This window comes from Salarias fasciatus, chromosome 3 (assembly GCF_902148845.1).
Source record: "Salarias fasciatus chromosome 3, fSalaFa1.1, whole genome shotgun sequence".
Taxonomy (NCBI): domain Eukaryota; kingdom Metazoa; phylum Chordata; class Actinopteri; order Blenniiformes; family Blenniidae; genus Salarias; species Salarias fasciatus.
The window spans coordinates 18802981-18826355 of NC_043747.1; the positions used below are offsets into that span (position 1 = coordinate 18802981).

At 43.7% G+C, this 23375-nt stretch overlaps 2 protein-coding genes across 5 annotated transcripts in view; one reads left to right on the plus strand and one right to left on the minus strand.

Annotated features, from left to right (window-relative positions):
* LOC115386028 (GTPase IMAP family member 7-like) overlaps positions 1 to 23375 on the minus strand; it is a 632686-nt gene that overhangs the window by 534641 nt on the left and 74670 nt on the right. The window lies entirely within an intron of this gene.
* LOC115386034 (uncharacterized) lies at positions 7438 to 22732 on the plus strand. 2 transcript variants are annotated; one of them, XM_030088224.1, is made up of 5 exons: positions 7438 to 8132; positions 8217 to 8278; positions 8385 to 8552; positions 8642 to 8779; positions 21699 to 22732. In XM_030088224.1, the coding sequence occupies exons 1-5, from the start codon at positions 8116 to 8118 to the stop codon at positions 21704 to 21706; spliced, it is 393 nt and encodes a 130-aa protein (XP_029944084.1). In that variant the 5' UTR covers positions 7438 to 8115; the 3' UTR covers positions 21707 to 22732. The 2 variants fall into 2 exon arrangements, with proteins under 2 accessions (XP_029944084.1, XP_029944083.1); XM_030088223.1 differs by lacking the exon at positions 21699 to 22732 and having other exon boundaries at positions 8642 to 9438.

Here is a 23375-nt window from a genome sequence, read left to right on the forward strand (position 1 = left end):
AAAAAAAATAAACTGAAATCATTTGTGTTTCTTTTCTTTTTTTTTTAACAGTTATATTATGTTTGAATAATCAAAGCCAGTAAATAATCCATCTGCTCTTAGTAGTGTCTTTTGTCTTTAATCCAACTAAAACATGTATAAAAATTGAGTATCTGGAGAAATACACCACATCCTGTTATGTCACAATGTTTTGTTTTTTCAGGCCATTTAAACCAGAAAAGTAAAGTCACACAATGGCAAGTGAACAGGAAACATTAAATTGACTTTCTTGTAGTTCTTACTGTTAATAATCAAGTTCAGATTTTCTTATCTAAAGAAAATATTTTCAAGGAAAGTTTTATGACTTTCTTCACATTGACACTCACAAAAATGTTATAAATGCAAGTAAATTGCAACGACATTTATATTTCACACCACCTTTTTGTTATTGATCATGTAGATAAGGCCTGATTGAGCCCATTTTATAGTTACAACAGTTGTATTAGCTCAAAATGGACAAAAGTCTGACACTGCTCATGCACTTTTTTTGTTTCCTCTCTTTGAATCTCAACTCACTCTGAGAGAGTTGCTTCTGGCTCAGAAATGTGCAGGTTTCACAGTTGTTCAGTTGCCACATTGGATTAGATATTAGATGAATGTAAAAATAGATATTTGTGAATTAAATCAATTAGTTTAGTGAACAAAACAGTTCATGAAGCATGTGGGAAGGCTGCAGTTTACAAACACATACTTACCTGTTCATCACTGAAAAAACATTTGATGGCCTCTCCTCTACTATTTTATTTGTTATTGTTATTTTAGTTGGTTTATATGCTGCACAGGTACAGGTACAGTGTTTGACATCTTGTGAAGAAGTCAAATGTGTCAATGTTGGACAGTGCATGAAAAGAGGGATTTTCTTCAGTAAACAGCATTGTAAATTGCTGTGAAATTACAAGTCAACGACTATTAACAGGAACCCGCAGACAGCATAGAAAACTACAGGGTTCGAAAGGCTGATGTCACATTGAGGCGAGTCGGAGCCCACCCCCCAGGCCCCACCCAGCACAACCCCCTCTATAGCTACGTCGCTTTTTGATCCTTTGATATCGGCTCTTCCTTGAATCTTCAGGGGGATTGTTTAGTCTTCCAGGGGCGCCAAACACAATCAGAAAGTATCTTGTTTTGGCGGAAGGAGCCGTTTGACCTTCCTTTGCTCAGTATCTCCACATTCAGACATAAGCTGGTTTAACCCTCTCGGTGATGGTGACATCCAACTTGCGTCTCAATCGTCCATAACCCAAACTGTCCACCTTTCGAAAGAGTTCGCACAAACGGTCAGCCACAGCTTTTGCTCTTTTGATTTGAAAAGACCGTCATCCCTTGGATGTCTTTTGTGGTGGCGGTCTTCTTAATCCTCCAGAGGATCAGGCCGCAGCACAAGCCAATCAGCAGCAGGCCGATCATCATAAATCCGCAAATGTAATCATCCACAATGACCTTGACGGACAGGGGTTCCAGGCATGTGACACCCCTTCACTTCTCCCGGGCGTCCATCACATACCCAGCATGCCGAGTCCCGTCCGGACAGGCAGGATCCCCCGCTCCTGTGCTCTTCGTTGAAAACATCGTATCAGTTGCGTAGAGAGAGACCAGCTGATCAATTCCATGGCTGATATTTGGTTTGTTCGAAAAACCAAGTCAAGTGATTACTCCAGTAAAACAGACGAGACAAGAGTGCAGCAAGCAGAGACAAGAGGGAGGGAGAAGCAAGTAGGGAGCGATAGAAAAAGCGTCCGCCTCCTCCGAGAGCCAGCAAAGAAGGGCCTCACGATCCTTCTGACTTTTTGGGTTTTAAAGGTGGAATACAGGATTTTGATTTCCGGGTGAATCACCTAAATAATTGGTGGGTCTGTTTGTCAATCATTCTGACGAGCTGGTTTCGTAAGGCTTGTCTCGTAAGTGCTTGCGCCCAATAAGCTTCTCCCTTTTGCGCATGCGCATTCAGAGTGTTTATGTAGCCAGTGAGCTTCTGAGCTAGTACTTACCGATGGTGAGACTGACAAAATGAAACTAACTGTTTCGGAAAACAAGCTTTATGTATGAGCGAGGCCGATCGCAGAAACTGTAAACAGAGCCGTGCACGTCCGGAGAAGAGGAGATCGCGCTCGCACGCTTCCGCGTTTCCTGGGAGAAGCAGGAGAGCCAGGCGGATGGTCTGGCGCGTGCACGTTGTTCAAAAAGTGAGTAACAGATGTTTGGCTTCGTCTTTTCGATAAAATCCTGTATTATACCTTTAAGCAGGAGGTGTCGGAAAAGTTACCACAGGGATAACTGGCTTGTGGCTGCCAAGCGTTCATAGCGACATTCGGTCCTTCGATGTCGTCTTTTCCTATCATTGTGAAGCAGAATTCACCAAGCGTTGGATTGTTCACCCATGAATAAGGAACGTGAGCTGGGATTAGACCGTCGTGAGACAGGTTAGTTTTACCCTACTGATGATGTTTTGTTGCAATAGTAATTGTCAGAGCTGCAGCCTCACGTTTGGTTTGGGTGTTGTCACCACAATCAATAGCTATTTTGGACAGTGCATATTTGATTTCCCTGTAATTGTCCTTTAAAGTTTTTGTGGAGTCTGCTCTGCAACTACATCTGGTAGAGCAGAGGGATTTTAGAGTGTGGTTAATGTAGTTGTCACTGTGAAAACTATGTTCCAGCAGTGGGTTGAAGCACTACAAAATGAATACAAAGTCTGCAACAACTCAAGAAAGCTGTCAACTTCCTCGCAGAAGTTATCAGTGCTATTTATACCTACAAGATTCAGTGAATGGGCAGCACAAGGTGTATAATGGATCAGCGGGTTCCCTTTTTTGAAGTGTGCCTGTAGCCCGTTGTTTTTACCAGACATATTGCTGGCATTATCATAACTTTGGCCACAACAGTTAGACAAGTCCAACCCCAAGTCTCTCACCATTTTAATAACACACTCTGCCAAACTTATCCCTGTGTGACTGTGGATGGGTTCAAACCCCAAAAATTGTTCCACAACTTTGCCATTTTCACTGACAAAGCGAAAAACAAATGTTAGTTGGTGTAGAATCAACGATTACAGAGAAATATTTGGCTTGTTTGATTTCTTATGCTCTGACTTGTTTCATTTTCTCACTCATTAATGATAGAAATTCTTCACACACAGTTGATGACAGGTATTATGGCTTACCTCTACCCTTATTCCTGTGCTTCTCTATATGTGCCTTTAAAAATGGGTCAAACTCTGCTATAAGTTCAAGAAGTCCTAAAAAGTTTCCATTGTGTGTGGAGCCCAGCAGTTCATTGTTGCCACGGAATGGTAATCCTCTCGCTCCCAAAAACTTGATGACAGCAACTACACGTCGAAGAACTTCTTTCCAATACAGCTGTTCGGCCTCACATTGCCGGGAGAGAGAAGTATCCTCTCTGTCTGTGTGTTTTGACCTCTGCAATAAAGATAGCATGTTCTGTCTGTGCTCTGCGCTCTTTTTGTTAGCACAAATCATCTCTGGATGTTTCCAGTCACAGAATCCATTGATAAATGCATGCTTTCGTGTTGACAGAAGTTTGCATGCGTAACAGTTGTTGAATAATTTTATAATATTCTTTACATCATGCTTATTATATTATGTTGTTTACTGTTATTCATATTATGCATGTCTCTGTTAGATATAGTGTGCTTGTGTACACAGGTGTGGAAAAGGCAATGTATTCTTTTAGGTTTTCCTGCCTGCTATTTTTCATTTTTACGGCAGCCTCTTGGCAGCTGGACAGTTTGCTTTTTTCTAAAGCTTATGGTGCGTTCACACCGGACGTGTCGCAAGCGTCGTGAGCGGCGCTTTTCTATGCAAAGTGTATGGTGGACGAGCGTCGTGGAGCGGCGGGCGGCGGGGCAGCACATCAGGAGCGTCAGGAGCGTCGACTTTTGAGCGTTTCGAGCGTCGACGCCCACGACGCGCGTCCCCGGCGTCAAGAGCGTCGTGAGCGTCGCTTTTTGAGAGTTGGGAAAACTGAACTTTCGACGCGCTGCCGCTGGGCGTCAACCAATCAGAGACGATCCCTCCGGTGCTACGTCACTACGAGTGATCCGAGCACCAATGCGGGCCAGCCAGTGTTGCTAACTTGACGACTTTCTCGCTAAATCTGGCGACGTTCCAAAGCCTCTTGGCGACTTTTTTTGTCATAAGCGACTAGCGACAAATCTAGCGACATTTTCTGGTGCTCTGGAGACGTGACAGGACGTCTCATTGCAGTCGTCAATGAGCAGCGGATGCTGCCCCTCCCCTGTCCCAAAGCACTCACAGGCGGTCAGTCTCATGCAGCGCTCCCCGCTGCAGTCAGAGCAGAGAGGAGCAGACCAGCCAATAGTGATTTTTCCGACGACGACGCGGTCCAGCTTTATTTAACAAATAAAGCCGAGCCGCTCTCGTGATGCGATCCGCCATAGCTGGAAACAGAAATCAGCCTCCCGCATGCCAATAAACTGACGCGCCTCGCGAGCGTCGCAAGCTTTGTGACCACCTGGTGTCAAGCGTCATGCTTGAAGCGTCACAAGCGTCAGCTTCGAGGCGTCCCAAGCGTCGACGACGCCCGCGATGCGTCCGGTGTGAACACACCATAAGACTACAGGTCATTTGCCTCTCTGTTTCCCTCTTACGCAAATGGGGCTCATTTGACAAGGAATGTGACACTATGTGAATTGTTGAACAACATCTGGCATTTGAAAAGGATGGATGGAGAATTGATGGAGGCTGATAGGGCCTCAGAAGGGGTCACAGACAGGCACCTTTGTAGGGAGGGGGGAAGAGAGGCAAATGACAGGTTCACAATTGTGCTTTTAGATGTGTACAGCCACCATGGAGGGTTACGGAATGGTTTATAGCATTTGTATAGTCTTGACGGAAAGTCATATAAGATGCAATGTACTCCCAGAAAATAGTATAAATAGATGGAGCGGAGAGCGGTCCGCGCGTCAGTTTTTTTTTGGTCTACCTGACTGCCGGGGGTTTTAGTAATAAAGCTCTCTACTTTGCATTTTGACTCCGACTCTGCCTGATTTTCCGAGGAAGACCAAGAGTGAAGACTTCAAGAACCAAGAGTGGATATACTTGAAGATTTTGAGATTTTTCCAGAAAACGTGTTTGTGGGTTTTTTTGCACCGTGACTGGCCTAGGATACTTTTTAAATAAAAATCCACAACACAGTACACCGAACCAACCGATTGCGAGTAGAAAAGCCATTCCCTCGGTACGATCTGGCCATTTTAGAGCCAGCAAAGAAGTACGTCATTTGTGAGAGAGTGGGTGCAGGACCCAAGTCCCGACTCCCTCACTGATGCAGGATATTTGGCAGCACGGTTCTGGAAAGCAGCCCCACTCAAATGCCTCTTCCCGGAGTTGCTCCATGATGGGACCCCAAAGTGTTGGATTGCTGGGACACAATTGCAGTGAAGCCCCTGAGCGCAAACTGGTTGTGACGGGAGGCTCATCACCCACCTCAACGAGCGCCGGCGTGGTAGAAGCAGGTGTCGGTCTGTTGTCGCAAGCGGCTTGGGGATTCCCGCTGACCAAGTCGTTAATGATGCTAGCAGCAGGGCGAACACGAGCTGTTTCATCAATGGCTGGTAACTGGCAATTGGCAGGTGAAGATGCTCTTTCGCTAACCAGGCTATACCATGCTTCATCGTCTCCCTGTGCCAGGCTGGTAAGTGAACTGAAGAACGTACCTATTTTTGGTATATTCCTTAAGTTTTTGTTATGCCTTATGTCTCTATCCGCTCAAATTTTCTGTTTAGCGCACCTACTTAACTGTCTCCCCGCTTTTTCCATTTTGGCATTCTTTCAGGTGAATAGCATAACTGATGTACAAGGGGGGAGCCAAAAGAAACCGGACTGTGGTTATAACTTTTTATTTTTTTATTTTCACATTTAATCAAAACTGTCACCTTCAAAGTACTCTCCTTCGGCTTCAATACAGTGCTGCAGTCGGGACATCATGTCTAAGCCAGCCAGCCTGCAGTGTGGTGAGAGAATATAGGATATACTTTCTGTCAAAATGGTATGACGTCATATAAATTTAATCATCAAAAAAAATACCTGAAAAATAAAAGTCCCGCCCCCAGCACCCCCCGCCCGCCCCCGCCCCCGCCCCCGCCCCCGCCATTCTTCCGGAATGAGGTCATGTCTGAGTAAAAGGCGGGAAATTTAAAAAAGGGGTTCTGTCTTTCCATAGGCGTAAGAGTGAGTCAAGATTTGCATTTGCTATATTGTAGATGTGTACTGGCTGCTCTGTAGTCTGCATGACTGTATTGAACTTCCATCCAGAGAGCAGGGTTCTCTTTGAGTGGGAGTTCAGGGAGGTAAAATACTTCTTGTATTTTTTTTGGAGGGAAAGTTTCATATGTCAGGCTGAGGGATGATGATGAGAACCAGATGTAGTAATGTAAATATCACGTGTCAGTGTCAGCAGAAAAAGAGCGGGAAAGTTAGCCTGTCACAAGGTTGCCATTGTATGTTGCGGGCTGAGGGATGATGATGAGAACCAGATGTAGTAATGTAAATATCACGTGTCAGTGTCAGCAGAAAAAGAGCGGGAAATTTAGTAAAACACAAGGTTGCCATTGTATGTTGCGGGCTGAGGGATGATGATGAGAACCAGATGTAGTAATGTAAATATCACATGTCAGTGTCAGCAGAAAAAGAGCGGGAAATTTAGTAAAACACAAGGTTGCCATTGTATGTTGCGGGCTGAAGGCTGATGAGAACCAGATGTAGTAATAATAATATGCATACCAATATCTGTTTACATTAAAGCGATACTTCAACATTTTGGCAAATTGGCCCATCTAGGGCAATTCGGTAGTCATTTAGAACAGCATACTTACTTTTTTTGTGAGGGCGAGCTGTTGTTTATTCAGCGGTGCGTCTGAGGAGAGCTTCACGGCGGACATAATGGAAGTGGATGGTACAGTAGCTTCCCTCGTCAAACTCATCAATCCAACACAATCCAACAACCCCAAAACACACTTTGGTGGACACGTTATAATCCCCACATTCACTACGCTGTGAAATATTAATGCAAAATTACGAGATTGAGCGTTTTTTTTGCGAAGATTGCTAAGACGGAACTACTTACTAAACATGGCGTCTGGGCGTAGTGATCTCAAAAGAAAAAGTAGTTCCCAGTATTTGCTTCAATGTCGTAACGCTACAATATTATTTGTTGGTGTTTCACAGCGTAGTGAATTTGCGGATTATAACGTGTCCACCAAAGTGTGTTTTGGGGTTGTTGGATTGTGTATTTGATGAGTTTGACGAGGGAAGCAACTGTACCGTCCACTTCCATTATGTCAGCCGTGAAGCTCTCCTCAGACACACCGCTGAATAAACAACAGCTCGCCCTCACAAAAAAAGTAAGTATGCTGTTCTAAATGACTACCGAATTGCCCTAGATGGGCCAATTTGCCAAAATGTTGAAGTATCGCTTTAAGGCCCCCTTTCTGAGTGGGCTCGTACCCTACGGGTGTGATCATGAGGAAAAGAGCGGGAAATTTAGTAAAAAGTGCGTGAGAGTCCCCTATTGAATGTTTGCTGAGTGTGAGATAATGACAACCAGATGTGGTAATGTTTATATTACCTCCTGACTTATGGAGAGTCCGTGGATGCAATGTCACATGAGTGTAACGTGATTAATAGTAAGACAGATTCCATGAGGGGACTGGCGCCCTTGGGGTGGACCCCTGGGGGCTCCATCCATCCATCCCTTTGCAGAGAGACAAATATGGTCTGTCAGTGTTGCTGACTGAAGCCTGATGAGTACCATATGTAGTAAAAATATGAATTTGGTGTGTGTGTGTGAGTGTGTGTGTGTGTGTGTGTGTGTGTGTGTGTGTGTGTGTGTGTGTGGGGACCGTGGGGGTACATCCCGCACCCCCCTCCCATCTTTCCCCGCCAAGCGTGCCTATATATTTCTGGGGGTTTGAACCTGAGCACCACATTGTTGGAGCTTGGGGTATCAGAGTCTTGGGTTGTGGAGCTTCAGACTGCTGCATCTTCGTCCAGCAGGGAACCACATCCGACCTCCGAGGAAGACTGACTTCTCTACATCATGGGGAGCACCTGCATGTATGTATTATTTTCTACTGGAAGCTTATATTTTTGTAATATTAGAATAATGGGGTTGGAATAATTATTTTCTGGGCATTATAGATCAGGGGTAACACTGGGAGACAGTGAGGGTCTGACAGTGGAAAGATCGCCTTCAAATCAGGGTGAGTTGACGTTTCCTTTGTCTGTCTCTTATAATATTTTAAAATAACTGTCTTTACAGTCTGTTTGAAATCAATATATCTTGTCATTTTTTCTGTCCATTTTTAGACCAACTCATCATTGACCTCACCACCCCACCAGCCTCCCCCACCCCTACGAGGTCTTCGCCCGCATTCGGCTCTCTCTGGACTCCAGCTGCCCCTCCACCATCACCGAGTACTGGGCCATCTCATGCATTCAGCTCTCTTTGGACTCCACACACTGTTGGCGCTGATCGTAAGCTATTTTAGTATGTTTTTTTTTCAGCAGTCAGTGAATTGCGTGGATATGGTTTGACTGATTAACACCAATTTTACGTGTTCCAGGAATTGCGGTTGTTCCACCATCAAGATTGAACGATCCTGAAAGAGAGGAAGAGGCTTCAGGAGTTGCATCTGGGGTTGACTGCGAAGAGGAAGGAGGACAGCAAGCCTCTGCAGAAGACCGGAGCGAAGATGTGCGCGGTGAGAGGAATGAGGAAGATGATGAAGTGAGAAATTATTTCCTCAATCAAGAGAATGACTATGAAGATATGACAGGGCACACCACCCGCAGCCTTACAATCCCCCGCCTTGAAGACGCTGAATCAGATTTCTTCAACCATGTAGTGCCGGTGATTGAACAAGCGTTTGAGACATTCATAAATGATTCATTCCTGTTAAAGGAACGCATGCTCGTACAGATATACCAGCGTCTTAGATAAAATCTCAATCGTGCTCAAACACGTGGGCTGGGTGTCAGTGCTATCAGCCGTGCTATCACCCGCGGGCAGAGATCCCCGCTACCGAGACTGCCCCCACTTCTCTAAATCACCATTTGCTGAAATCAATAACTGAAGCTTTTAAAAATATTGGAAAAAACAATTGATCAATCAGAAAGTGACAATCTCTTAGAAATCCCTCAACACCTCCTCCGCACGATCTCCGAGTTGAATGGTGAAACAGTAATTGAAAGTGTTAATCGTCCGTCTCATCCCGGCTCGCCAACACAGCACCCCCACCATCCCTCTCAAAGTAGTAGAGTTTTTCTCCCAAGCGAAGATGAGCTCGTGGAGCTTCTGGAGACCTACAGATATAGTGAGTCAGCAGGGGTAGATGACACCACGTCAGACAGTATATGGAGTCCTGCTGACAGCTCATGCTGCGATGCACTCACCTGTTTGAGAGACAAGGAAATTCGCAAATGAGTGAAGCTTGGAGTCCTGCAGACTGGTTGTGCGTGGAATCAGCGTTGGCTACAGAGAGCGCTCTTCAACAAGGGAGAGGTGAAGAGATTGGGGACAGGGAAACTGAGGCACACGTTGATTCACTCTCTGGAGATGCTGCAGGCTGCAGTAATTGGTCAAACACAGGCACTGCAAGTAATGATAACATCAATGTCACTCAGCGAGAGCGCTTTAACAACCTCGAGATTCGCTGCATGCTCCGCTTTCCACCTCCATCTACAACTCCTAATTTTCACGATTTTTATGTGAATGTGACTAATGGAGTACATGGTCGAATTTCAGAAATTATCCAAAGACTTCAAGCAGAGCCAAACGATATCATTCAAGTGACTTTACGAGCCGATCGTCTGCAAGATGATGTTAGTGCAATTGTACGCTATGGGGTCAGTGAGCTCTCTGAATTCCAAGATCTTTTAGATAGATTAGTGCAGAGCAATATGTCCGTGTTCACTGATGGGTCCTTGGAGCTAACTGTTAACCTTGTTAGAGCACCACGCGGGAGTGGTAAAAGGAAAATAGAATCGTGCTTTGAGGCTGAAATTATCAGAAAAAAAGCTAAACATTTATATGTACTTTTGAATCCCGATCAGACATGCTTTGCTGTAAATTTAGCTTGGCTGAAAAACCCGGAGCTATCATATGTTGACGCTATGGCAGTCGGGCGCGACATTCACATTAGGGCCGGTCTGACTCTTGATGACGACGTGACATTCAGCAATGTAGAGCAATTTGAACAGTTGGTGAATTGTAAAATTGTTATTTTTTATCGTGCGAATGATATTGAGAATAACCGGGTGAAAAACTTGTCTACATTTCAAACACAAACACCTTCGCGTCCAAAAACATATTATCTCCTCCTACACAATAACCACTATTATGGAATCAAGAACGTGAGAGCCTTTTTAGGCGTAAATTTTTTCTGCGAACATTGTCACACCGGCTATCATATGCGGTACAGACACTCATGTGCAAGGAGTTGTAATATCTGCAACACCGACTGCAAAGAAAGCTTAATTCAAAAAACTTACTGCGAGCGTTGTAATAGGTTCTGCATGAATATTCAGTGTTTCGAGAGCCATCGCGAGTTAAAATGGTATCCAGAGGCTAAAAAAGCAGTCTCCAATTGTGAAATAAATAAAAAATGCCCAAAATGTAAATTAGTCTACTACGTTTCGATTAAAAATCCTCAGCCCCACAGATGCATTGTTAAACGCTGTCCGATCTGTAAACACAGTAAAACCACTTTACCGTCATTGAGTGAAGAAAGAGCATCAGCTGTTGACTCGGGGAATCAAAACTCCAATTCTACTGCAGAAGCTGAAGAAACACATATTTGCTATATGCGGGTAAAAGAGCTGACGCCTGTGGAGAAGATTTATGAAAAGAAGCTGGTATTTTTTGATTTTGAGACCGCTCAAACCACCGGTACTCATCTCCCTGTGCTTGTTGTAGCTCAATCGTCAGACGGTGAGGAATGGATCTGGGAAGGGTCTGACTGTGCTTTAATGTTTCTCATGCATTATCGAAAAAAACAATATCAAAACACAACATTTATATCGCATTATGGGAAGGGTTTTGACCACCACATTATTTTAAATGTATTTGTGAAACAGGGTATATCACCATTCGTTGTGGCTCAAGGGAGTAAAATAATTCTGATTGTGGATACTGACTTTCACCTTAAATTTATTGATTCATTTTCCTTCATACCCATTCCACTCAGGGATTTCCCTAAGGCATTAGGCTGTAAAACTAAGCTCAAAAAAGGTTACTTTCCACACAAATTTACAGATTTTTCAAAAGTCGGGTATAAGGGGAGATATCCTGCTCCTGCGATGCATGGGGTTGATGAAATGAATCCTACACAGCGAGAAAGTTTCTTTCATTGGTATGAGACAATAAAAGATCAGGAATTTGACTATGATCGTGAGTTAGTAGATTATTGTAAAAATGATGTTCAAATCCTAGCAGAGGGTGCAATGAAATTTCGTGACGAATTCATACAAACAACAAAGTGTGATCCGTTTGAGAACGTTACAATTGCTTCAGCTGCATTGACTGTTTTTCAAACCTTATTCTTACAACCTGAATCTGTCGCGATACCTTCTCCTGATAATTACCAATCATCATTCAAGGCTTTCTCACATGCTTCAATCCAGTGGTTGGAGTATGAGGCTTTCTCACGTGGAATTTCAATTCAACATGCATTGAATGGGGGAGAAGTTAAAATCGGACGCTATTTTGTGGACGGCCATGCGATGGTAAACGGCGAGACACATGTCTTTAGTTTTTTTGGATGCTTTTACCACGGCTGTAGATCCTGTTATAACCCACACGATAAATCTCCCCTCACAGGTGATTGTTTTAGCGAGTTATACTCAGACACAATAAAAAGAACTGAGCGTTTAAAAACTGAATACAATGTTCGTTCAGTGGTGACAATGTGGGAACACGACTGGAAGTTCATTAAAAAAACAGACCCTGGTGTTAAATCTTTCTTGGAGAGGTTTCAAGAACCAATTCCTCTAGACCCTAGAGAAGCTTTATACGGAGGGCGGACCATCGCTGTCCGGATGCGTCATGTTGCTGAGGGTGATGAGGTGATCAACTATTTTGATTTCACTTCACTTTATCCCTACATTATGTCGTGTCGATCATTTCCGCTTTCACATCCAAAAATAATCAGAAACAATTTTGATGCAGTTGAAAATTACTTTGGCTTGATCCATGCTAAAGTCTATCCACCGCGTAAACTGTTTTTCCCAGTACTTCCTACCAGAAACGATAAAGGGAAGCTTATTTTCACATTATGCCGTTTATGTGCTCTCACCAACAATCAAACTACGGAATGCAAACATGACAAAGAAGAAAGAGCATTACGTGGTGTATGGGTGACTGTTGAGCTAATGGAGGCACTGGAAAAAGGATACGTTCTGGGCGAAATTTATGAAGTGTGGCATTTTGAAGAAAAATCCAACAAACTCTTTAAAGACTACATTTACACCTTCCTTAAACAAAAACAGGAAGCCTCGGGTTATCCTCCGGGGGCTGATGACCCTGCAAGCTAACGTGCCTACATCGAGGAATACCAAGAGCACCAGGGTATTACACTTGACCTTCAGAAAATTGCCCATAACCCGGCTAAAAGACAAATTGCAAAACTGTTACTAAATTCACTATGGGGAAAGTTGGCACAAAGATCCAATCAGCTTACAACAACTCTGGTGAACAAATCCGAACGCTTTTTTGAATTCCTCTTTTCCAGCAAATATGTGATTTCACAGTTTCAGTTCATTAATGACAGAGTTGCACTGGTCCAGTGGCGGTATACTTCTAACTGTATCACACCCCCTGGCGATGTGAATGTTTTTATTGCCGCCTTCACAACTGCTTATGCACGTCTTGAGTTGTATAAGCAGCTAGATTTACTCCAAGAAAGGGTTTTTTATTGCGATACCGATTCAATAGTGTTTGTCTCGAGACCTTGCGATCAGTATAACCCTCCAGTTGGAAATTATCTAGGAGATTTGACATCTGAATTAGACCCCGGCGACTCTATTAAATCATGGACTGCAGCGGGTCCGAAATCCTACGCCTATGTAACAGAGCGCGGTAAAGCGACTTTACGTGCTAAGGGGATTACACAGAATTATGAAAACTGTAAAAAATTCAACTTTGACAGTCTCACAGCCCTGGTAGAACCATATCTCAAAGACCGCGAGTCTCGTCGTGAAATTTCTGCACGTTACAATAAAATTACACGAAATCTGAAAACCTTTGAGCTCACTAATAAAGAGAGGGTGATCAATTTTGGCATTGACTGGGACAAGAGACGCCTTTTTCCTTCAGGAAAATCGTTACCGTTTGGCTATTAAAAACATCTCCCCCTGTGTTCTGTCTCAAAAGAACTGCATAGATTTATGATGGGATGACCTGAGGCTTCCCTATACAGTTCTTTTGAGAAAGTATTATTATCCCATATAATGCTTAGTAAGCACTGTATTTTCACATGTATTTTGTATCTTGCATCATATATTTTGTATCCGATGTAGTATGAAATATCTGTATGGTTTATTCACATGAATGTTGTAACACCAGTATTGTTTATCCACATGTATTTTGTATATCAATAAATCATATTTCTTCTTCTTCTTTATTCACACCCCCTCATTTTTCCTCCCACTAATTTGCACTGATAAATAAGCGAGCAGGATTACTTAAGTATTCAGTTCATCAAAAGACTGAACGTTGATCATGGCTGAAGAGGTGTATTTTGACCCACGTTTCAAACTGCCCTTTACAGCTCTACTTGTAGGAGCAAGCGGGAGTGGTAAATCATTCTTTGTCAAACGGCTTCTTGAAAATATGGAACATACTTTGTCTAGACTCCCTGATCGAGTCATTTGGTCATATTCCTCCTATCAACCTATTAGGGGTGTAACGGTACACAAAAGCCACGGTACGGTACGTACCTCGGTGTAAGGGTCACGGTTCGGTACGTTTTTCGGTACAGTGGGGAAAAAGTAAAAAAAACTCACAAATGTACCAGAACATTTTTCCCAAGCTTTCCCATGCGACACATTATTGGCCCAGTTTACATGGTGTTTTTTCAATCCGATTGTAAACAATAGTATTAAACGCGAGTGTATTCATGTACAGCATACAAAGCATCCACGATGAATCCGCGTTTACAAGGACCCTGTGACATGCGCACAAAGTCTCACGAGGAACTTGCAGGTCTTCCTCTCTGCAGCAGAAGTCCTCAGCGCCAAGCAGAGAGTTTTTATCTGCTGATATCTGCTCAAATAATGTCCCAAAATCTCCATGATACGCTGCTGAAGGAGCGGCTGCTCCCCTGACCGCAGCACCGCCGTGCGGAGCAGCACGTCTCGGTGTGAGCTCTGCGCCGCATGCCGATGTTTCGAATTAACTGGTGCCCGTGTTAACTTGTGACCAATAATGAGTGAAACATCTAGTCGTTCTGGCGAACGTCGGTTATCGACAGTTACAGTGAGTGTATACGTTTAAAGTCTTTTGTGAGTCTTACTTTAACAACTGCTGTAATCAGCATGTGTTTACACAGACCTCTGCTGTCATTCGTTAACACGGGAACCAGTTAATCCATAACACCAGCCGGCGATCGCTCGTATTCTGCTATGGAGCTCTTTATACAACTCGCTGTTGTGCGATTTGGTTCCATCTCGCCTCTCCAATGTTTTTTATGTCGGGGTTTTGTATTAAAAAAGTGTTTTTCCACCACCGTGGCGTTCTCTGCTGGTTTTTTGACTGTACTGCTTCCCGTTTACTGGCACGTCACACGTCACTCCGTATGAGGGAACGCACGCGGAACAAATACTCTCCCGTTTAATCCGCTCCGCCACACGCTGCAGCTCTCATTCCGCTTGTACTTTCTTCTTTGTTTGTTCATGTTTGGACCTGCTTGTTCTACTTCTTCTTCTTCTGTGATAATGGTGGTTGCCGGCTGCTTTTAGGCTCATTACCGCCATCTAAGGTTGGAATTTTTTTTTTTTTTTTACTCACTGGTGTATTCGTCGTGTGATTGTGTGTGCCGAACCGTGACCCCCGTACCGTGACGGTACGGGACGAATACAAATACCGTTACACTCCTACAACCTATGTATGAGGAAATGGCAAAAAATGTAAAGATTACATTTATTGAAGGAATTCCTGATTCTTTGACGGATGAAAATATTTTTCCATCAAACCAGCATAATCTGTTGGTGATTGACGACTGTATGGATATCGGGGTGAATCATGATGAATTAATGAAGGCTTTTACCATGTATAGACACCATAGAAAATTATCAGTCATTTTTCTAGTTCAAAACTTATTTCAGCAGGGGAAGCACAGCCGAACGATTAGCTTGAACACAAATTACATCATTCTCTTCAAATCTCCGCGTGATAAGTTACAGATAAGAATTTTGGCTCAGCAGATGTTCCCGGGGCAGAGAGAATATTTTCTGCAGAGTTTTAACGACGCCACAAAAGAGCCGTATTCGTATTTAATCGTCGATCTGAGACCTGACTGTCCAGAACATTACCGGCTGAGAAGCGGGATACTACCTCACCAGTGGCCTGTAGTTTACCTGTATAAAAAGTGATTCGAAAATGTCTAAACGGATTAAAAGAAATCTACCTGTTTTTAAAGCCTTGCTTGCTCTGAAACCCTCAGAGAGAAGGATCTTTCTATGCCAGGGACCGGATGATCTCATACTGGCCCTCTGTGAAATAGCACTTAACGTGTTGAAAGGTAACGTCCCGTTGACCTCTGATCAATACAGCAAATTGAATAAACAGAAGAGGTATATCAAGCTTTTTGCTAACTGCAAAACAGGAGTGAAGCATAAGCGCAAGGTGCTGACTCAGACTGGTGGTTTTCTCCTCCCATTATTAGGGGCCGCTGTCCCATTCTTGACCAGTTTGCTTGCCGGACGGAGATAGGCAAAGATAGAGATATAGCCGCACACGACGCAGCCGCATCATGGCATCCTTTAATAAAATGTACATGATTTCGCCGCAACAACTGGAGAGTTTAACCAAGAAAAAAACAGGTACAGAAAACATCGCAGAGAAGGCACAGCATGAATTGGAAGAGAAAATGGAACAAGTTTTGGAGCAACCGGGGACCGCTTACAGCAAAAGCCTACACTATAATAATCTACTTGAAAAATATCTTTCCCTGCTCAAAAAAAGATCGAGTCAAGACTCTGAAATAGTTTTGAAGTTACCTACTGAGTCCGCTGAGAAAGGAGGTGGAAATGATGAAGGTCATGTAAGAGTTGAAGAGGAGGAAAATCCTCGTGATAGTATTGAAGATGATATTTTACAGAATATCGGAGCCCGCAATTGGAGGAATGCGACATTTATCCTTGAGAAGCTCCGCAATTCAGACCTTTTGAGATGGAACCGTTCAGGCGAGATCGTTGTCCAGGATAAGACTATTAAAGGATCGCACATTTTTGATTTAATGAAGACTCTGTCAAACAGACGCTTCCACGCCCGAACCATACCCCGCGGATGGGATGAATTCTTAAAAACTATTTCCAGGTTAAATATACCCTTAACCACGATTGCAAATACGCAGGCGCGTGAGCAATCGCGGCTAAGACCGCTCGAGCCCTTGAGCGAGCCGGATCCCCAAATACGTCGGAGTAAAAGAAAGTGGGGGAAAAAATCAACGTTGTCAACATCTCTTTTAGATATGGATTTCAGCACACCTACTTCTAAATTGTCAAGCAATGTAAAACAATTTTATTCCCCGACAGTGTCTGAATGGCGACTGTCTACCCCGATCCCTTCTGAATGGTTGGAATTCAGTCATTAAAAAAATGTATGCCACAACAGTGGTTTTTTTTAATCAATAAAATGCTTTATTGAAATATATGTGAGGAAAAGTATTCATTTCGAACATTCATAACAGTCTTTAAATAGTTTTAAAGTACAGGCTTTCTGATTAGACGTTTTACCCGTCTTCACATCCGACACACATTTAGCACATTTCTTAACAAACTTTGTCACGTAGACATCATTCTTTTTCAAATGATCAGAATACAGTCTCATTACTTCTTGAAAAGAAAGTCCTTTAAACCGCTGGCAGAGGAAAAATATCACATGGGCTCCACATGCGGCTGAATCATCATCTTGAACTTGCAGTTTGTTGTAGCGTATCTCCCTAGAATTAGCGGATAGGAAATTTATAAAAAATTCCGGATAAAATAAAAAGTCTGGTTCATGCCCGTAGCTGTCAAAGAAGTTTGATCTTCCTTCTTCCCCATCTTCAAAGATCATACCCACCCAATGTTCACCCTCACGGGTGTGATCGTGGGTGTTAACGACCAGATAGCATGGTCGTTTCTCGATCTTGGTCGGTAATAAATCGCTCGCAAAAACACCTCCAAACGACTCGCCCAAGATAGGTCTCAGAATAGATTCTATTTGCAGGTTGTTCATTTTACTCGTTTCAATAGTCAATTAGAACTTGTCTCTTTGAGGTTATTTCTATAACACCGTCGTAACACGCATAGACGATCAAGGTCATGGTCCGGGGCAAAGCGACTCGGAAGCGTAAATCCAGGCGGCAGGTACCGTGTTCTGACGGTGATAGAGCTTCGCTGTCTATTTCACCATCCTTTGTCAGATTGAAGAGAAACAAACTGTATCCGTTTTCAAAATTCTCTCGGTCTATACACAATGGCGAGTCTCTAATGTGTCTGTTATTTCCCAGATAAAGATTGTAAAACTCTCGAACAGTCTGATGTGTATCAAAACGCGGCTGGTAGGGCTTTGATGGGATAAAACGTGAATTTACACTTAAAGCTAGGTATTCAAGATCAGCGTGTTGGAACTTGAAAGGATTCAACTCTCTTGCCCCGACATAAGCCCGATGATCCACTAGCCCCACCACCAGGTACTTCGGAAGTCTGCCGAGGTATAAATTATCTTGCGAGCATACACGAGTCTGTGCCGGAATGCTATAATTTTTCACCACTACGCGGCTTATAGGGTAAATGGCATTTGATTTCATGAGAGCGGCAGAATGGCCTAGCATGACATCTGGTGAGACTTGAATCTTTTTCACAAAAAGGCTTGCCCCTAAAATATTTAACTTGAACTCGTCTCCTGCCGCAGACATCAGTGTAAAAGCACTTTTTGCTTTCACAAGTTTTAATCGCACATCGACATTGTTTAGCAAGAGTCTTTCGGAGAAAAAAATGTCTGTATGCAACGGGCCAATTAGTTCAAATGGGCGTGAACGATGTATAAAGCTTGCACGCTTAACTAACCCTTTGTTAGGGGCGTCGGGGGTCATGGCAATTGAATCAAGGTCGGCACCAGTGTCTTTATACCAAAGTCCTCCAGAAAACTGGCTCTCCAGCGTTTCTTGTGAAAAATTAAGAAGCGTTTCAATCATGGCTCTGTAAGGATGAGTGGCAGAGGACGAGCTAATGAGCACGTCGTTCAGACTCACATCAACCTGAGAGAAGATAGTATTTAGTGGGTATTGGATTATTCCGCAGGCGTCGCCATCAGCTAGATTCGTTCCATCTGCTTTGGTAATTTTCAGTCGAAGGTAGATCAGTGTTGAATTTAGGTCTAAATAAAAATTCCCGCTTCCAGGTATCAGGAAATCCAGCACTTCTTGATCCGCTATTGAATTGAGGGGAAAAATCTCAACATAATTGTTTTGTTCCACAGAAAGTTGAGTCATCGGTGGGGCAAAGAGGTCGAGCTCCGATTTGGTGCACTCGGTCGAGAGACGGTGTGTAAGAGACATGTTTAAAATATATCACCACGCCCCAGCTGACTTTTAACTTTTCTCTGTAATTTGCGCACGGTTTTACGCTTTTTTGTAGGTACGAGGTCCGATAATGCACGCACAGGTCTTTTTCCTTTTCTACGTGCTAATCGTGGCAGTCCTGATCCTTCCTGATTCTGAGTGTTTTGGTTAATTAAGCGGTTGGTTACGGTCCCGACGACGTCTGCTGCTATCCCCTTCGCAGCCGATTTCAAGTGCGGTTTAGCGATATTAACTCCTTGTTTAAGAAAGGGTAGGACAAATCTGAAGGCTCTGCTCAGCACTGATCCTAGGCCACGCCCATAGATGACTGGAGCTCCGACAAAGCCGCTCAATGAGCCTGCGCCAGCCTGGTTCACATAATAATTCACAAATCTTTGTGAATTCATTTTTTGACTTATTTTCTTTCTAATTCAGATGAAAGACTTTGATGCAGGTCTAAAGTGTAGCTTGCATATGGTCTTGCCGTAGGTGAATCGAATTGGAGTGTTCAAATCAGTTTTCAATTCAATCTGTATATCCTGTATCCGTTGTTTGTTCACCGATATGTAATGAGGGTGGCTGTAAGAAAGAATGACAACATCTCCGTATGATCCTTCTTTTTTAACGATTCTGAGAAGGGGGACGGCGTAGTCTCCAACATGCTGCGCTTCCACGATATTTGTGTAGACGTAAAAATTATACTGGCCTGCATTAATATCGCAGGGGTATTTACCCTTTGTTTTTCCACTCAGTCGAACCCATACACCTTCTTCGAAACCAAGTATGTAGCACAACCGTGGTGAAAATTTTATAGAATACCTCTCAGTCGCCAATATAGAAATCCTTTTGTTTATTGAACTGTAATAAACCACCAGATCAATTTTAGTAGTCTTTAACATAGCATTCAGCTCCCTCACTACAAGTTCGATAGAGTCATACGACCCCGTCACAATCTTAAGATAAAGCGGAGGCTGTTCCGGGTGGTGATGATCAATGATCTCGAAACCGTTTTCTGAAGTGTCAACATTATTCCATGTGTTGCAGTACATTATCTCAGCTAGCGCCACCTCATAAGATCCTTGTAATTCTATGGGTTGTGATAAAGTTATGGTGAAATTCGAACTGTTGTTGTCCGGAAAAATATCGTGACAGGCGTTGGAGGGGAGTGTCACATAAAAAGACTCGCCCATTATTTTGATTGCGTCTCTTTCCCCTTTTTCCTCTTCCCAAGCTCAACGACCTCTTTAGCAGGCAGCCACGAGTCAAACTGACGGGGCCATCCATGCCAGCGGACTAAAACCATTTTCTGACCATTTTTAATTTTCTTATCTAAAATTTTTTCTATACGGAAAAGAGTGTCCGACGTGATTCTGACTTTCTGCAGTTCAGGCTCATAAAATGCCCCATTCAAAATTTCTCCTCTTATATCTCTTAATTTATAGACCGGTGGTACTCTAGGGATACATTCATTCACGATAAAATATTCATCGGAGAATGATTGTTCATATGATTTATCGAATACGCCGCGGTATTTTGATATCCTCACAATGTCCCCCTCTTTGAATTTAAACACTGTGGGCTTGACGTTCAGCGGCATCGTCCCGTATACATTTTCAAACACCTCAGCTGTCTTGGCCGGAGTTACTTCAGACGGTTTCATTTTTATGCTGCTGTGATAAGAGTCATTATAGCTATCCAGCAAATCCCTGAGTACGTCTATATACCGCCGGGTGTTTTTTGCCGTGAAATACCGCCACATTTTGGATTTCAAAGTTTTGTTAAACCGTTCTACTACGGAGGCTTTGAGTTCACTCCCGGTTGCAAAGTGTCGTATGTTGTGTTTCTTCATCAGCTTTTCAAAGACGCGGTTAAAAAATTCTTTTCCCGCATCAGTTTGAATTTTAGACGGTATACCGCTCTCGTCTAATATGGAAGCAAAAGCCGTTGCAACTTCAGTCGCCGTTTTGTTCTTCAACGGGCGGGCGTATGCTTTTTTTGAAAATATGTCTATTACGGTAAGCAGAAATTTAAACTTGTCATTGTCTTTAGACAGCGCAGTCATATCGCAAAGATCAGCCTGAAATTGATACAGGGGACGAGGTACGACAACACGGTTTCTAGCATACTTTTTTCGAGAGGGTTTGTGCAATGTGTAAGCGTCCTGCCCGGCCAGCCAATCCACGACTTTGGCAATTGCGTGCTTTTTACCCGTCTGCTCTTCTACAGCCTTTTGAAGGCTCTCGGCTCCACCATATGATCCTGCTTTTCGAGGGTCATAATATATTCTCTTGAATACCTGGTCTGTCTTTCTTGAAGACATATCTGTTAGTGAACAGAAGAAGTCAGAGCGGTCTGATTTTTATGAGTTTGGAGTTTATTCATTGGTTACATGCTTACGTAATTCAGATTAAAAGAAGACATCAATTCTTATGTATGGCATTGACAATTAAAGCCTGTATTACATTCAGTACATGATTCACATCGATTATATCACCCTTTCTCAGTTTATAGGCTGTTACATCAACTACAAAGGCATACAAGGCATATAAATGACAAGTGTTGAAATGATCAATACAAACATCATGAATGATTCCACACATTGTTTGTTCAAAACCATCTGAGTTTGACCCGTCATACACCAGTTTTTTCCAGTCCACTGAAAGCGTTGTCTCTCTCACAATTGCCATCGCGCATTCAAAACTCCACAAATCTTCCGGATTGACATGGTCCTCTGCCTGGTATACTTTATCACAATTGACACGATAAGCAATTGCATGCTTCAAAACTCAAACGTCAACATTTTTGGGAGTCGGTTTAAAAAAATACCCGCCCATTTTTTCTTTGTTTCTTTTCACAGGTGATTAAGGCTTCCAGAAATCGTAGAAATCTTCCAACAAATCTTCCCTCTTCTTATCTCCCGCGATGTAAGCTGCAGTGATCTCTTCAACCTTTTCCAGAATGTGATCTTCTTCCCTCAGATCATAAAGGAAAGCGTCAGCTGCGCCTTCCACTCTAGCCTCCACGATATCCAACCCGATTTTCTCCAGGGTGTGCTTGAGAGCCGGAAGAAATTCCCAGGACAGCAAGTCCACTACTAACTCTTCAAAGTGAGCATAAAAATATCCGCGACCTGGAGGGTACAGACAGGCGTGTTGAATTTGACTCGGGTGATGTATTTGACAGCCATAGCAGTTTTTTTTCATATGGCGTACCACAACTGCTTTCACCGCTGTAGCCACACAAGCTTTTACAATATCCAGGAAATCCCCACTCGTTGACAATCGAGACTGTGGCAGAGGTGACCCAGGCATGCCGTTGAAGAGAGTGGGCCCGGTGTACACTCTAGCAGGCCGAGGCAGAGATGTCCCTGGCAGCGAGTTGAAGAGAGTGGGTGGAGTGTAGACTTTACCAGGGCGTGGGAGAGGTGTCCCCGGCGGGAGGGCAAAGAGAGTGGGCCCGGTGTAGACTCCAGCCGGAGGTGGGTCTTCAAAGCTCTTATACTCCTCGCCCCAGTATGAGCAGTACGGTGGAGGACCGCATGGTACATCCCCCGCAACGCCCGCCTTGTGGAGAGAGTCTGCAGAACACGTGCCACCATACGCCGAGCTTATGAATCCTTCAGCACGATCGTTCGGCATCTCCGCTTCTTCTTCTTCGGTTTTACACTCCGTGTAAGGGGGCGAATCAACCCCCCGACATCCTCGGAAAATCGGTTGATACACCCGAGTATCTCCTGAAGACTCTTGAGAAAGGTCCGGCAGCAGGCTGAGAAGTTCTTCATCGAGAAGATCTTGTCCAGGTGAGTCCGTTGCGTTGACTGAAAAATCTGACATGGTGCAGCGTATGAGTATAGCACTCCGACTATTTGCCCTTCAAGCGTTCAAGTATATATTTCACTCGTACAGGAAGCGGGCAGGGCATGGGGAGGGGCGAGGGCCAGGTCAGAGAGAAGGGCTCTCTCTACTCCAACATATCAATCTGGTCTACAGAGCCACCCCAATTTTCAGGCTCCTCCCCGGGGCCTCCATCGCATTCGATACACGAATTGAGCATGATGCGCCGAGTGAAAGTTAGCTCTGAAATGCGATCACCAGACTGTCTTGTCAATCTCTTTTCCAACAGCATTTGTTTTTGCTTCCTTTCTTCCTCGTTGAAAAAACTCTTCATTTCTTGTAAGAGGTCGCGCAGCTGTGGGAAGTCTGTCACCTTGAATGCCAGCTGAATTGGGTAGTAGCGCTCTTTCTCCATCACCGTCTTTGGTCTTTCTTCAGGGTGGAAATCATGTCGAAATCGGACCAGTAACCAGATGTGAGATCTGGAACAGTCCACCATGAAAGTACCGGCTAGAGGACGAACTTTACGATCAGTCCATGTCGGTATACTTGCACGCATAGAGCTCAGTTGTACACGCCCATCGCTGTGAACACGTTCAATATAATCAATATATTCTTCAACAGCATCCTTCAGACCGTTAAATTCTTTAGGGTAGATTTTCAGATGATAGACCTCAGGCGTGGTTTCATAGCTGTATAGA